Genomic DNA, 16,168 nt, shown 5'->3' with positions numbered 1-16,168 from the left:
TGACAGGACATGGGGTTTGTTGCCTGCTGGAGCCTCTCAGGGTGATAGTCCTGGAACTTGATCTTATTACATTATGCTAATTGGACCCCAAATATTTTGTTGCTGTCATTCAGGTACCAGGCTGATTTAAATTGTGAAATAGTAATTAAATTAAGCTTCACATGTTTATCTCTTTTTCTAAATATGTGAGTGAATCGTATAGAAAGTCTTTCTTATATAGAAGGAAGCCAGCCAGGTAGCTTCATTGGGAAAGACATGATTAAAAACAGTCAAAAAAAGGCCCCAGCCCAACAGCATGCAAACCCACAGGTAACCTTTTGGTGCATTTATCAAAATGAAGGAAGAAGTTTGTCAGAATGGACAACAGGAGGAGGTGGGAAAAAATAGCTTTGTGCAGTTTCATTGCTTGCTGAAGTTGTCATGCAGCTGACAGGAATTCAGTCTAACTTTTTGTCAAGATTTTGTTCCTGCAGCAGAACACACGCCTTATACCTATATAGAAAAAATCACATGCCCTTTCCGTGTAAAGGAGAGGATGGTAAGTTATGAAATGGAACTATACTCGTGTTCATTTACAGGAACCATCCTTTGCTTCGAGATCTTAAGTGTACTTGTTAGAGTGTACTGAAATCAATGTACAGGAAGTCAGGCTGAACTCATTCACTTTCTTCATACTGATTTTTGCCCTACGTGAAACTTCTGATATTAACAAAGAGTGTGTGATATTTTAGATATCGCTTGAAATGACTCCAAATAATAAAACTTTCTTATTTTTCTTAATGTTTTTCTAAAGATGACATTTAAATCTGGATAAGAGTGGGTAATTCCTGTAATGCTGGTGAAGCTTGCAGTTGGTTTGTGCACGCAGAGAACTAGAATCCTCGCTGCCTTTCTGTCTTTGTTTCAGTACCTTTTCTAATTTTTCTGAAGCTGAATGAGCCACTGGCTGGTAGCTTGATCAAATGCATGATTATCCTTCTAGCAAAGAAGTTTGGGATAAAACGTGCAGATTTAAACCATATCTGTATGGTCTTGCCTTCTACTATATTTTAGTAAATGAGATCAGTTACTGAGAGATGTTATGTCAACGGGCTGCTGTTAAGATAGTTGTTAGAAGGCTTTAATCTCATACTGGAGTTTTACAAATGAAATTATATGGCAAACAGTAAATTAAAAAGTGTTGGAAGTTCATGTGTGGGTGCCAACTGTTAGTAGAAGCACTGACTGCAAACCAGTCTAGTTGGCTTTTATTTGTAATCTTCCATTCTTGTTCCAGCACAGTCCTCAAAGTTGCTTAAAAAATCCCATTATCATATCTCAAACGTTTTAAGACTATTTTTGTTGTGTTGTGTTTTGGTTTTTTTTCTGTTCAGAACGCTGCGCTTTATACACAAGCCAGGCTTTCTGGACTTCTAATACTGAACTTTAATTTTCAGGGTACATTTTGTAATTGGTGTATTAATCGGGGCTGCTTTCTAAGAACATGAATTTAAATACTTAGACATGTAGCAAATGCTTGAAAATCTTTGCATAATCTTGTGGGAGGATTAGAGAATATTTAACTTCTTGATTTAAAACAATGGAGAGCCAAACCACTCACAAAAGAAAATCTTTCTTAAAGAGTTAGTGAAACCTTAAACTGCCAGTGACCAACGGCCAAAAAAATGAACAGTGCACCTGTTCTATAGACAAAGAGCAAGAAGTGATATTGATGTAGGTATCTTCGAAGTCACTGTATCTCTTTGTATGCCTTGCAGAAAAAGGGGCACTCGAACACCAGAGAATCTTAATTACATTTATCTTTTTTAAAATCTTTTTTCCTCTGTCACTGTTTTTAAGGTTAAATGGTGATGGTGCATTATGTGAGAATTTGGTCGATGTCAAGTCTTGTTTTTTTCATACTGAGACTGCTGATACTATGTACTGAAAGTCTGTAGAGTGTTCTGAGTGAGTGTAAATAAAAAGTCATTCCACAGTTCTGATTTCATGGAGTCAGAGATCCATTTGAGAAACTGTCAACTATCTGCATTGGTCCCAGGGGCATCTCTTGTCCTTTTGCTTCTGGTTTGTGACTTGTCATTTGTAGCTGGTCTAAACTCGTGGTTTTGTGGCACACTGGTTTGCTACTTCCTCTCCACCCTCACTGAAGACTGCAAAATCTATACCTGTTTTTTGCCTTGTTTTTTGTGTTCTGTAAAAGACATAATGCTGTTAGATGGTTTGTGCGATGGTTGAGGGAAAAGGAGGACTGTTTATAACCACAGTTATCAGTTAATGAAGCCTGCAGTAACCTGCAGACCAGAAATTACACATTTTTGACTGATAGAAAACCCATACTGACAACAAATTCATGTCTGAATTTGCAACACAGACTAAATTCCTTTACGAGTTATGTGTGTATCTGGGCTGTCAGATGCACCAATCTGTTTGAGATGAGGTTAAACCAAAGGTCTTTATCTGTAGACCTCTATGTTTGGGTAAGTCAAAATCCGGATCTTGTCTGTGTGATTGTTTTTCTTGTAGGTGAGTAACTGACAGAAGCACTTCAATAGGACTGTGGTTTGTTTCCTGGCACTGACTTTGTTTGATGATAAAGATAGCAAAGCTTTTCTTCTGCAAAACAGCTGTCAAGAAAAGGCCATTTCGACTTCTTAAAAGTCACTGTCCTTCTGGCAATGTAAGATGCACTCCTGAAGTGGATTGAATATGTGGGGGGAAAATAGAGATGGATGTGGCGAAGAAGGAAGCTTCAGTTCTTTTCTTGTATTGACTCAGTTCAGTTGTTTCCTGTTTTGGCAGTGAGTACATGGCTACAAAGCAGCAAAAGTAGAGTGTTCCTGCCAGTTCCTGCCGATTGCTCTGAACTTCTTCTGTTATGGGTCATAACTTTCAAGGACAAACTGTATTTTGAACGTACTGAAATCTGAGAAGTCTCATGTAATTCTTTAACGGAGGAGTAGAGTCAGTGCAGTGCTTAGCACAAGTGATCAATCTCTGGTTACCCCAGTTCACTGTAACCTGCAACAAGTTCAGAATAGAAAAAAGCTTTTACTCATTGCAGAGTAAAATACATTGAAGCAGTTTGGCAATCTGAACAGCTGTGTTTTGCAGAGCTGCAGTGTTGTTGGTTTTTTTCTACAATAATGTATTCCATTGGACAGTGTGCAAAATAAATACAGCGCTACTAAGAGTGGCAGGTGGCACAAGTCTGTTACCTTCTTGCTTCTGAAAGTACCTGCCCCAATTTCAGGAGCTGTTGGGATCCATGAGTTTAGATAAGCATTTAGTGTTTGGTTACCTGCCATGATGATGCGGGCAGTGTAAAGAACTGGAAGATTACTTTCATAACACTTCAATTTCTAGTTAACCGTGTTGAAGTTAATCGGTGGTGAGAAGCAATCAGTAATTCTGCTAACTGTAATAAACACGGGCACAGAAGAAGTCAGTACACTTTCCCAAGTGTTGATATGATTTAATAACACAACCATGCCCAGTTTATGTTCTCAGAGGGAGTTATTTCCATGCCTATAACTAGCTGACTGTGGTGTCAGAAGCATGGTGTACATTGCATTGCTGCAGCCTGTTCCAGGTTGCCCACACAGTGCTGAATTAGCAAGGGACTTTCTAGGAAAACCGTGTTACAAGTGTGTTATTGTGTTATTATATATATATATGTTTTTAAGTCATGTAGTAGTGTGGTTGAACTTTAAACAAACTTGTCTCTCTCCCCTCACCCACCCCCCATGCTGCTTGGCTTTGGAAAGAAGTGGCTTTTGTTGAGGCAGATTAATAAGCAGTTACCAGTATTTTTCTTGAAAAGAAAATCGAGCGATTAAATGATTAAAAAAGAAGAGATATCAAAGTCTATGTTTATGCCAGTTATCTGGCTGAAATTCTGCTGCTTGTTGAGTCTGACGTTGTCTGGTGCAATTGTCTGTTTATCTGTTCTTCAGATGCACGCTGATGACCTTTTTTATTACCCATAAATTGGATCCCCGTTCTTGTCCCCATCTAAATGTCCTGATACAGGAAGTCCAGCTTTACTTGTCAATTTGAATTGTGAGATATTGATCTCCATATACTTTTTTATCTGTTGATCTACATATACTTTAGGTCTTAGCAAGGCTCTTTTGTTGAGCTGTCAGTTCACTGCTTCTCAGTGACTAAATTTGCTCTCTTATGCACTAATATGAAGCTGTTTTCCCATGTTGTAAAGTGCCTGTTTATTTTGGTTCCCTTACTAGTAGCACCTGTTTTTCTTGAAGTCCTCTTTGCTGCATCATATAACTGTGTTTTTTCCCTTTCTGACATCAGCCTTTAATGCTGACTTTAAGTGAAATCTTTTTTAAGCTCTTAAGCTAAAGTTGCCCTTTTGTTTAAGTGGTTTGAATTGCTTTCTTGAGTGTGACTGTCTTGAGTAGAAAGATTACTGTGCCTTTGTAGCCAGTGATGAGATCTTGGCAGTTGCTGTTTCCTGTAGAAGCAGAACTGTTAAAATGACAATATATCATTATCTCAGTGTCTGGACTGTTCCAGAGTTATGACACTTTTCAGGGGTATTTGCACTGGGTGCAGGGCTTAAAATCAGGACATGTAGTGCTATGGAATGACTCATGTTCAAAAAGAGAAGCATTTGAATTGTAAAAGTGACTTGGATTTTAGCCCTTCTTTATAAAGTGTTCTGTTACACTACCTTTTAAATGAAAGGCACTTCTAAAATTACAGTATCTCTGCAATGAGATTATGTGATCAAAGATGATAAGTAACCTTATCAGTCCCTGCATTCATCCATTAACTTCAGATCTTGTGCCGCCACTTCAGGTTACTCATCGTATAATTCCGTGCACTGAGTCTGCTTTCTCCAGAGTGATCTTCCAGTCCTGTTATTTAGTGGCATGTTCTGAAACTAGACCCCCACCACCCAGAGTCAGGAGTCAATCTGAAGTATCCGATCACAGGTTTCTGGAGATGCACGAGGAAGCCTGTAGTGCTGTTGTTTTCAGGATCTTGGCACTACAACGTTTCCCTCCAATGATATTTTCCATTGAAGGCCATCTCATTTCTGCCGAAGTCAGCTTTAATATCCTGGAAGCACCTTATGTTTCTTGTCATTCTAGATGCTCTACCAACTGCTGTAGCCAAAACAAATGACAACAAAAAACCCTAAAGTCGCTTTTATTCTGTACTGTTGAGAACAGCGTGTCCCATCCTTTCAGGCATGGATTCAGCCAGGCAGGCATGCCCTTTGGGATGTTGTTTTTTATTGGCATTACGTTTAGAAGTGAGGTTCTGTACGCTAGTCAGCGTTTCATACACGGCAGCAGCATGCCTGGTGCGATGCGTCGGTCCTTCGTTTTCCCCCCTCAATCCTTCTGTTCTTATCTCTGTTTTTTGCAGCATGCTTCAGGAATATGTATTTTTTTGTTAATTGTCTGTTTTCTGGAAGGTATGTGGGAAATGTCTTCATTTTTTACATTCTTACTGGAGTTACACATCTCCTAGACCTCCTCTATTCTTTCTGTTCCTCTGGGCATTGTAGCATCACCACAACAACAAAACCTACCAGGTACTGGTCAGTTAATAACCAGGCTTCTACTCCCGGAGCAGTGCGTTAACAGTTTGAGATCCTTAAATATGTATCTGGATCTGTGAAACTCTGAGGCTGGGAGTGAGTAGTGTACAAGTGGATATACACGTGTATGCTTAAGTGCAGTATTTTTACACTAGAATTCCTTTGCATCGTTTAATTTTTATAATGAAATGTTTGATATGTTTCCTATTTAAAGAGAGGGGACAGTTCTTTCCAGATGTTTTCATGCCATGAAGTAATCCACATAGACTAGTGCTGCTACTGATTTACTTTGTGTTCACAGCAATAATTCCTAAGGGTTTCTTTGTTTTGGTTTGCAGTTTTCTGCATTTTAATATGGATCTTAAGCATAGATTTTTTTTGTTGTTGTTGTTGTTTCCTGAATACAAAGGCTCTGTGAGAAATATGGTCAGAGATCTAGAAGGCCATTTTTCCTTAGTTCCCTGTTTTTATCTTTTATTAATCCTGTTCAATCAGTATATAGGAAAGATAAACACCTGCAAAGTGTGGAGTCACCAATTAACGTCAGAGGTTAATTGATGAAAGCAGCCCTTATAGCTCCTTCAAGTTTTAGGTATTAGATTGTGGCAGTCAGGATCGTGTTCTCCAGACAGCATTCTTCATGTGCAGAATTACTGACAGCTGTGTGTTAAGTTATAAAAAAGTAGCAGCTGATGTCAGAACTTATTTCAGTGAGGGCCATTTCAGAGTACTGCGCTGATTTTGAGCAGGTATATGAAAAATAGAGCTGTTTGCTTAACATGGAAAAGTTACTCTAAATTGGTACTTATTGGTACTTATTGGTGAATAATGGGATTGTAAAGCAAAAAAGTGCAAGCAGTGAGCTGCAGTAGATGGCCTACTTCAAAATATATACATAAATAAATAAATACAGCTCTTTAGCTAATCTGTGAGGAATAGAAAAGCAGTCCAGTTTGGCCTGCGTTTTAGCAATTAGATTTTGAGCTGGTATAAAACTCTGCTGCACTGATGGTGGAAGCCTGCCACAATTTGAACCAGATCCTGAGCTGATGGCGAGCTATTAATAGAGGAGTGCCCGGCCTTTCAGTGCAAGTGATCTGTATGTCACAAGCAGCCCTACAAATGTTCTGTGTGATTAGGCACAGAAGTCTCTGTGCTTCTAACAGTGGTTATAGATGTGTGGATCAGCACCATGCTCAACTGCATAGATTATTAATATAACACTTGGCTTAACTTGGTGTCTTTACAAAAATAAATTTCACGATGAAAGGGGGCAAATTAGCTCTGTAATTTGTTTATAATTATGTTTTTGAATGACTTCTGGGACAGATTCATTATTTCATTTAAAGTACGTGCACAAAGTATCTGTCTTAGAATTTTGTAAACCTAATTGTGCTATCAAAGTATTAGTTCTACAGTAATCCCATTCCTTTGTTTTTTCATTAATTTCAGTTAAACATGACAGCTTCATGGTGAAGTTCCTTGTACTGTAGTATTTAAGAATTGCATGCTTGAAGCAGCAGTTACTGACACTGTTAAAGCGTGTTTCTTACCAACTGGGACTAATACCCAAGGACAGCAGAAATCTTCTCATACAGCTGAGCTATTTTATACATCTGAAAAAAAAAACCCTAGAAGAAACTGTAATTGTATGCTTTAGATAGTAGATACATTTTAGTTGAGTGTGTGAATTGAATTTATTTTGTGCCGCTTCAGCTTTATGAGATCTTGCTGATAGGTCAGGGTGGAGTTCTGAATGGCCTTAGAAAGATGTGGCTGTGGTGTGGTGATGTTGCTGAGTCACTTCTGTGTGTGTGCATCTGATGCCAAGGGGTAGACAGGTCTTTTCTTTCATAATGAATATTTTCTAATGCTTGATGGGCCAGAAAGAATATTAGATAGTTCCCTTGATAATGGTTACGTTATCATGAAGCAGTTCATAGAGAAGTGCCTTGGAGTGCCTTCTTGTATTCTGATCAGTAAAAACTGATTCTAAATTTGAATCCCAAAATGTTCACTGTCTAAAACTCTCACACATTAAAGTATGACATATGATTCTAATATAAATCATGAAGTCAAATGGCTGTTTGTCTTAAAATAGCTGTTAGTAGGATGATATTAAATGGATACATATATTTAACTTCTTCTTTTGTTGTTTTGTTTCAGGACATCAGGCATGAAGCCAGTGATTTTCCATGTAAAGTGGCCAAACATCCCAGAAATAAAAACAGAAACAGGTACAGAGATGTCAGCCCCTGTAAGTACCCTTGCTTTTCCACTGTTTGTAACAGACATTTGACCTCTTACGATTTCTGGCATCTAAACTCTTTGTGTAGGATCAAGATTTCTATTAGATGCATAGGCATTGCAGGACACTGCTTCTGTTAATACATTAAGTCATGAGATTGATGACACAGGATGCCATTACATTCATTAGGTTGTAGTGTAGCAGCATACAGTAATTCTGTATCTGTGGGTAGAAAACTGAAGAATCCAACTTGTTTTCCTTTATGCTAGGGAATAACAGTGGCTGAAACATTACAAAAATGAAAATACCCTTTGTGTTGCAGTGCACTTACTCGAGCATCCTTTCAGTCAGCGTAGCATAATTGCTGCGATTGGAAGATGGCCAAGTCCTGTATGCAATGAGGCTGTGCATGCGTTGTGTTCTCTGTGCTCTAACCGGTGTTTCTGAACTATTCCACAGTTGACCACAGTCGAATTAAGCTAAACCAAGGTGACAATGACTATATCAATGCTAGTTTAATAAAAATGGAGGAGGCCCAGAGGAGCTACATCCTTACACAGGTAATTGATGTCTACAGACAATAGAAATACAGGATGATTTGAGTTGTTTTGCAAAGAATTTCTTTATCATGTTTGTTTATTTTAAAGCTAAGCGTACAGAGGTATCTCTGTCCGTATAAACATGTTGTATGCATAGAACAGCTTCATGTAAATGCTGCATGTTTTCCTCATTTTTATCAGTGCTGACTGACTTTGTGTTTTGGTACCATTGTGTAGCTGACTTTAGGCCAACCTTGGCTTTAGAACAGAAGCTAATGTACTTCTAGAAATCCACGTATAATGATGGTGGCTTCTGATAAGCAACATCAGTATGTGAGTGACATCTATCACATCTCTCCGACATGGAAGACCAGCACAAAGGCTTTGGACCATTACAGTCTTAAATTGCCTTGTAAAATTCCTGAACAGAAGTGAGCATCACTTAGTGGGGGAATTTCACATTTACAGAAGAACTATATATATGAACTCCAAGATGTGGAAAACACAGTTAAATGTAATTTAGTAGATACTTATTTGTTAGGTTGAGTGGAGACAAGAGTTACATAACAAGAGTTACATGCTGGGGATATTCTAACACCTGACCTTCCCTTTCAGACAGGCAGTATGCCTCACTGCCTGTCTGTTGTTACACTTCTGAAAATGGCCTTCTGAAAATGATGTTAGTACAGCATTCACAATAATATACATCCTAAGAGCATGACCTCCAAAGGATTTAAGGAGGCCAGTGCTAATGTTTTTATCTTTAAACTGAGAGGAAAGCTACGATACAGACTTGAGCGATGGAGATATGGGCAGGAGGGAAAGTTGCTATCTTTCTCTGAATCTGTGATTTGCACACTTAACTATGGAACAGTTTGAAGAACACCCAGGTACCTGGTGGCCTTATTCTGACAGCTGGCAACTGCGTCCGAATTCCTGTTTGTCCTAAACGTTTGGTTCCCTGGAGACAGTCCTGGCCTCTAATCTTGACTTTTCCTTCCTCCCACACTTTAGATAAAGGTAGACTGGGATTAATATTTTCAAGTAGAGGTCAGCAGCTCTTCCTTCCTCCTCCTAGAGAATAAAGATAAATCTGTAATGAAGAAGCAGCCAGTGCAGCATTCAATATGAACATTTTTCTGTGCGCATAACTTACATTTCCCTCATTCGGGATGGGGTAGGCAGATTGTAGGGTTGAACTGGTGGGCTTATATGTGCAGCTAAGTGATACTACTGATCTTCTCCGATGCAGTATTTAATGGATTGGTTTGGCTTTTTGAGGTCTCTTGTTGAGGCCAGCTGTTCTGTTTGAGCAAGGTGGTGGTTAGTGAATGTGAGATACACAGTGCTGTTGGTTGTGTTGCCCCCAGTTCAAAACGGGTTTTGGAGTGCAGAAGAGCAAAATAACGTAGCACAAACATGAAGCTTTGTAAGTAGAGTATAATATGGTAAAATATTATGAGTAACAGTGCTGTACTGCAGAACAGTTACACATACACATTAATTCTGCTCCTCGTTAGTCAGTGAGGATTTATTTCCTCATTACTTTTGTTTGCCCGCCTAATAAAATTCTCTTGGCGTTTTTCACTCCCAGTTCTCACTAATGAGACTACTTCTCTTTTCCTGTTATGTGTGTGGGGAGAGAAAAGATTAACCATCCTTTCATGGGAGAATTGGAACCTAAAGAGCTACATCACTGTGTTCTGTTGGTTTTTGTTTGTTTTTTTTACAGTTTGAGAAGTTGCTTGATACTTGCCTGGATTTATTGCCTAGGGTAGTAACATTTTACTGGGAAACATTGCTCTGATTTTAATAGAAAATAACACATTTCTGGTTATTCTGTCTCTGCAGGGACCTTTGCCAAATACTTGTGGTCACTTCTGGGAGATGGTTTGGGAACAGAAAAGCCGTGGTGTTGTCATGTTGAACAGAGTGATGGAAAAGGGATCCGTAAGTATTTATCTGGTCTTAGCTATGTGCTCGTTTTATGTTTTGCTTTAGATTAAATTAAAGGGAAAAAGGGGGAAAAACGGTGACTAAGTGATTTTACCTAATAGTGCTTAGGATTGACTACCTGGTGAACTAACCTTTAAGTCAGAAAATAATCTAGTTTGTACCTGCAGGTCTTAATTTCCTCTGAATTTGACTGAAATAAGACATGAAAGAATTATGACTCCCCAAAAATGAGTATTTGGTTGCTGCTCTCACCTAAGTATCTGTGTGTGGTTCTTCTCATTGGATACAGATTTGCCTCTCAAAGGCACTTACACCAAGAGTTTATTCAGAAACAGTATGAAATGGTTTTAGTGTAGTTATAGGGCCACCCCGATTCCAAGTTTCCTTCACGCAGTAAGAGTAACTTCACCATATACTGTTTATCCTCCAGGGTTATTGTTTTACAAAATACGTTTCAGGTGTGAGGAACATGGGGGTACAATCAGGAGTGCTTTTCCTGGTGTCTTTGTTCAGCATTGATCCATCAGTGATGCAGAACCAGGACACGTGCAGTGGGTTTAGCTCTGTCGAAGGGTTCGGAAGGTTACGCTAGGCAGGGCAGACATGATGAAGGGAAGTAGGTAAACAGACAGCTGAGGTTATTTAAGTAATTAAGCTGACAGATAGAAAGGTTTGGTTCCTCTTGCACACGGAGTAGCTGCTGTTCTGAGAGGAAGTGCCTCAGCCCTTTTGAGGTTGGTGGAGACAGGAACCATCAGGCGTGGAGCTAATTTTACACCCGTGGGTTCAGAGCTTTGGTTGTTTGCTAGCAGCTGCCGCCCTGCGCTCCACAAGTGGACGTGGTGTCTGAGCAGATCTGAGAAAAAAGCAGTTTTAGAAACTGACAGAAATGCACAATTACAAGTTAGATGTTACAGTGCAGTCAGTATAAAGGTGCTTCTGTGGCGGAGTAGTGGGTGTCTACCAGTGACAACTGGGTGGTGCGTGGCTTTGCATAATGAGGAAAGAATTCTCAATCATCGGGAAAGTTCTGTGGAAGCAGTTGTGTTTTTATTAACTGCAATGGTGATTTTGCGTGTTTTGCTTTTATTTTTGGTACTGCAAGTGAAACTTCATCTTCAGGAATTGCAATAACTGCAGTTTTCAGTAGTTTCTTCCTTTCCAACCATTCCCACTCTCTGCTGTGTCAGTAGTTTCAAACAGAATGAGTTATGCTGACCCCTCGGGGCTGGCTGCTAACGCTTCTCGGCATGTGGCAGTAGGGGGCCAGCAGTGGAGCACAACAAAATACTGTTTACAGGAATGTTTGATGCATAAATCAGACATGAAGCTGTTGCTGCTTCTTAAACGTTAAGACTAAAAAAAAAGAAGTGCTGAGAATTTTAACTGCCTTCTAGACCCTGAGAAACTAGAGGATGCAATTTGAATAAAGCTAGAACTAGTCTGGGCAAAGCTAGAACAAGTGTACCATAGACTGAAATACTCCCTTATTAAAGTGCTGTCAGAAAAGGTCCTGGAGGTGAGAAGGCTGTTCTGTACTTACTGGCGTTTTTCCACTTCAGTGTTAAATCCACATTATTTGGCCTTCAATAAAAGCATCATTCACCACGTCCAGCAGTCCGTTCCCATCGGAAGCTGAGCTGTGCACAAGTGGTGGCTGAAATCCTGTTTCAGAGGAGCAGTGCTTAATGGCAGAAATAGCAGGAGAACTTTGCTGAGTAAACTGAAACTCAGCCAGAAAGACATAACAGGGATGTTTGCTGAGCACAGGGCCCTCTGCTTTTAAGGTGTGCTGTGTAAAATCAGAATGATCTCACTGCTGTTTTTATTGTTGTGGTAAGTGAAAGGAATAACCCCAAACTTCATCCGATGTCGTGCTGTCATTTTCTGTAGTAGCTTATCTGTTGAATTCCTGACTCTTTATGGTTTGTTCTGCTCTCATTGACATATCTTCTGAAATGGAAATATTTCAGTGAAGGTAATGCATAAAATGCAGCGTACATCAGAGTCCATGTTTTGGCAGTGTTCGACAGCTTTTCATTTCGAAAGTTACTGGGCATTCTTGGTTGTTATTAATGGTGTTATACAAGCTACAATAAATAATGACACTGGTAATTTTGATTATTTTATTTATTATTTTATTTGATTATTCCACAGAGGTACAATCCTGTTGCATGCTCTTCCAGCTTCCATGTAGAAGAGCTCTACTGCCACAAAGCTATCCTCAGTCCTTAGGTCAGAATAATTTGACTCATACAAAAAAAGATGTGGTTCTGCAGCAAAAAAAAAAGAAGAGTGCTATTCCTCACGTTGAAATTAGTCCTTCTTATTAATAAAATGAGAGAAAGTGTTGTGTATTTTAGGATAGTTATATTTGCCTTTTACACAAGTATAAATGATGCATAAATGGCACCCATTTGTTTGTAGATAAAGTGTGCACAGTACTGGCCACAGAAGGAAGAGAAGGAGATGTTTTTTGAAGATACAAACTTGAAGCTAACCTTGATATCAGAAGATATAAAATCGTATTACACAGTGCGGCAACTAGAGTTGGAAAACCTTACAGTAAGTACAGAAACTACTAGCTGTCACTTCCTTTATTCTGTGTGAGGTGAGACTCACCTCATCACTGAGGGTCTGAAAAAAACTGCTGTGAAATGCAGCAGATTTTGTGCTGGAATTGGTGATTCTGTATGAGATTGTTCTGTGAAGCTGCCTGGTATTAGAGCATTACTGTGACAGAGGAGAAAGACAAAAACAGTCGTTCAGAGCAGTGACCCCTGATGGAAAGCTCCGGGGTGAGGCTGGGGAGGAGCACTGCCATCACTTTCAATGAGTGTGGGTAACTGCAGACAGTGTGTAGGGTTCCCAGCCGTGAGCTAGGTGTGTATGTTGTGGCATTCTAGCCATGGTTCTGTTCTGTCCTCATACTGCTCAGTACTGGAAGGTATCAATACTCCTTTACATCGTGTGCACTTCGTTCTGCCAGGAAATGTGAGGAGGCAGATAGAAATTTGAGCAATTAAATGACAGTCAAGAAAGGATTTGGCTACTGCAGTTTGTTTGGTGTATTAAGTGTATCTGCCATGGCCATGCTTCAGGTGGTTATACCTCTGAATTAACAGGATGTGAGCATCGGGGATTCAGTAGTCCTGAAAGAAAGTTTCCAGTCTGGGAGTAAGATGAAAGGGAACACGTGAGTTGTCATGCAAGTGTTCTGTCTGCAGAAAGTGGGAAGGGCTTCTGTAGCTTGCTGTACAGCATTTTGAGAACTCCTCAAACAGTATTCAGCCATTCCTGGTTGGACAGCAGTAGTGCTAGCTGTCTCAGTGCAAGCATTTGAACTATACTGAAAAAAGCATCAGGTAGATGATACATAAGTTTACTTATCAGTCTCCTTTGCCCAAAACAGAGGACTTTTACAAAAAGGGGTAATTAATTGTGATTAGTTTATTAGCTGAGCAGATGTGGAAACCTCTTCTGAGTATGGGACTTTGTCATTTGAATTTAAATCAACTATTCTAAAGCTGTAATGTTCATGAAATAGTGAAAGTGTAGTCTGAATATCACAGAAAGCTGAGCTGATGCTTCCCTGTCATATGAACCAGATTTACTGCTAACGTTTTTCCATAGCCACAAATTTGAAATTGACCTAAAACCATAAACATGTAATGTTTGAAGCTATATAACTATCTGATATTTGAAGCTGCGTGTCTAAGTATGTGGGACAATATGAACGTGTGAGGAATTGCATTTGCTCATTAGAACATGGCTGTAAGCAGCTGTACTTGGAACAGCTCTTGATTTGTGTGCCCAGCTGAAACTCCTCATAAGTACTGTCTGTTACAGACGCAGGAAACAAGAGAGATTCTGCACTTCCATTACACCACGTGGCCTGACTTTGGAGTCCCAGAGTCTCCTGCTTCATTCCTCAATTTCCTGTTCAAAGTGAGAGAATCTGGCTCGCTTAATGCTGACTATGGACCTGTTGTGGTGCACTGTAGTGCAGGAATTGGGAGATCAGGAACTTTCTGTCTGGTCGATACGTGTCTTCTGCTGGTAAGCACTGCTGTGCCCAGATGATGCTCTGTTTCAGTAGAGTTCCCTTGAAGAGTGGTTTCTTTTGGTGTACAAAGAGCTGCGGTGTTTTCTGGTTTGGGACTGTCTTCCATTTTAAAACTAAGGTGGATCTCATTCTTAACTGGCAATCCGAGTCTGGGGAAGAAAACTCCAAATTTTAGAGTGATTTGCAAGGATGGGTTTTTACCCCTGTGCTAAAGAGAAATGTGTTTGCTAAAAAACAGTGTAAGCTATCCTGAAACACTGTAAATACAGTAATACCTGTATTTACAGTATGTACAGTAATTCCTGAAACAATGGAAATACATTCTGTCACTGACTGAGATCAACTAACTAGGTCAGAGTATCTGTTTCTTAAATTATTTTACTTTCTACATCTTCAAAACAAGACCAAAAAAAAGGGGAAAACACTGAGGATTATAGAGACCGGTGCAGTTTTCCATTCCTGAGCTTTTTCTTAGCGTACTAACACTGCAGTCTGTATAGGACAGTCAGTAAGCTGGACTGTGAAGCCAGGCATCATTTTGAATCTTGTCAGAGCTTAAAGTATGTTTCAAATTTTTATCTTCAGATGGACAAACGGAAAGATCCTTCTTCTGTGGATGTTAAACAGGTTCTCCTAGAAATGAGGAAGTACAGAATGGGGCTTATACAGACAGCGGATCAGCTTCGGTTCTCCTACTTAGCTGTTATTGAGGGGGCAAAATTCATTATGGGGGATGCTTCAGTGCAGGTGAGTATTACTGACTGCAGAACCAGATGTGTAGTAAGCTGCAACTCTTTAACTGTAGAATATAAGTGGGATCAACAGAACAGAAAGAAGCTTTAAATTCCATCGGCTTCAATACACTTTTATATTATGCAGCACTTAAATGCAGCACTTTACTGTCTGTCTTCAGAGTACTTCCTGCAGCCCTGTAGAGTAATAGCTGGTGCCTGTGTACTTTTCGGCACCTTAACTGGGGGAGGGTTGGCTGTGTCTGCCTCATCTTCCATCAGCTTTCTGTTAGGACAGAAATTGAAGTATCGCAATGAAACCTTACAGCGAAGCTGGCAACGTAAGTTCCACTTCATGCTGTGTACTATTCCCAGACATAGGTTAAAATTTCTTGCTTACATACCTCCTGTCTTCAATGTACTGGATATAGCTCAGATTTGTTATTTTTGTGTCCCTTTTTTCATTCTTTTTTTTTCAATGCAAATGAATAGGCATGCTAAAAATAAGTGAGAAGATAGAGTGTAAAGCCCTGACAAATTAAAGTGACAGTAGTTCAATAAAATAAATAATGGAAAACTGAAAAGGGCATTTCCTTCTCTAAAGGAACAGTGGAAAGAGCTCTCCAATGAAGACCTGGACCCACCACCTGAACATACCCCACCTCCTCCCAGACCACCAAAGAGAACCTCAGAAATGCACAATGGAAGGATGCACGAACATGCAGAATTCCTTCCTAAGCATCAAGTGGCGGAGGAGGAGGTGAGATGCTCTGCCAGCACTGCTGAAGAGATGGTTCCAGATGGCAGAGCTTTTTCGTCTGCGCCACTGATCACAGACAGGTAATTCATTTCATTTCCCACTTTAGCTTGTCCTAAGCTTGCTCGGTAATATATTTTAATATGGAAAATCCTGAACAGCTGTTGATTGAATTAATGTAATAGCAGTTCCAAAACAATCTGTGCATACTTTATGGAAAAGTTCTTCAGCATTTTCTTTAGTGGGACCCTGCAGTAGTGAGAGAAATGGCAGCAGAATGAGGTGGCTTAGTCTCAGTT

General features: G+C 39.7%; 1 protein-coding gene across 2 annotated transcripts in view; it reads left to right on the top strand.

Annotated features, from left to right (window-relative positions):
• The window catches only part of PTPN1 (protein tyrosine phosphatase non-receptor type 1), a 36,134-nt gene that overhangs the window by 16,882 nt on the left and 3,084 nt on the right, over window positions 1-16,168 (top strand). The window contains exons 2-8 of one of the 2 annotated variants that reach the window (XM_065754048.1): window positions 7,739-7,829; window positions 8,280-8,380; window positions 10,211-10,309; window positions 12,743-12,880; window positions 14,165-14,374; window positions 14,967-15,128; window positions 15,717-15,952. In XM_065754048.1, coding sequence (XP_065610120.1) covers window positions 7,739-7,829; window positions 8,280-8,380; window positions 10,211-10,309; window positions 12,743-12,880; window positions 14,165-14,374; window positions 14,967-15,128; window positions 15,717-15,952 — 1,037 coding nt within the window. The remainder of the gene's footprint in view (window positions 1-7,738; window positions 7,830-8,279; window positions 8,381-10,210; window positions 10,310-12,742; window positions 12,881-14,164; window positions 14,375-14,966; window positions 15,129-15,716; window positions 15,953-16,168) is intronic. The other variant, XM_065754049.1, reaches the window with a different exon arrangement.

Source organism: Cyrtonyx montezumae, unplaced genomic scaffold (assembly GCF_038088225.1).
Source record: "Cyrtonyx montezumae isolate F1298 unplaced genomic scaffold, pur_monq_1.0 scaffold_9, whole genome shotgun sequence".
NCBI classification, from domain to species: Eukaryota; Metazoa; Chordata; class Aves; order Galliformes; family Odontophoridae; genus Cyrtonyx; species Cyrtonyx montezumae.
Note: the sequence above shows the minus strand (reverse complement) of the source record. Positions and strands in the feature narration are given on the sequence as shown.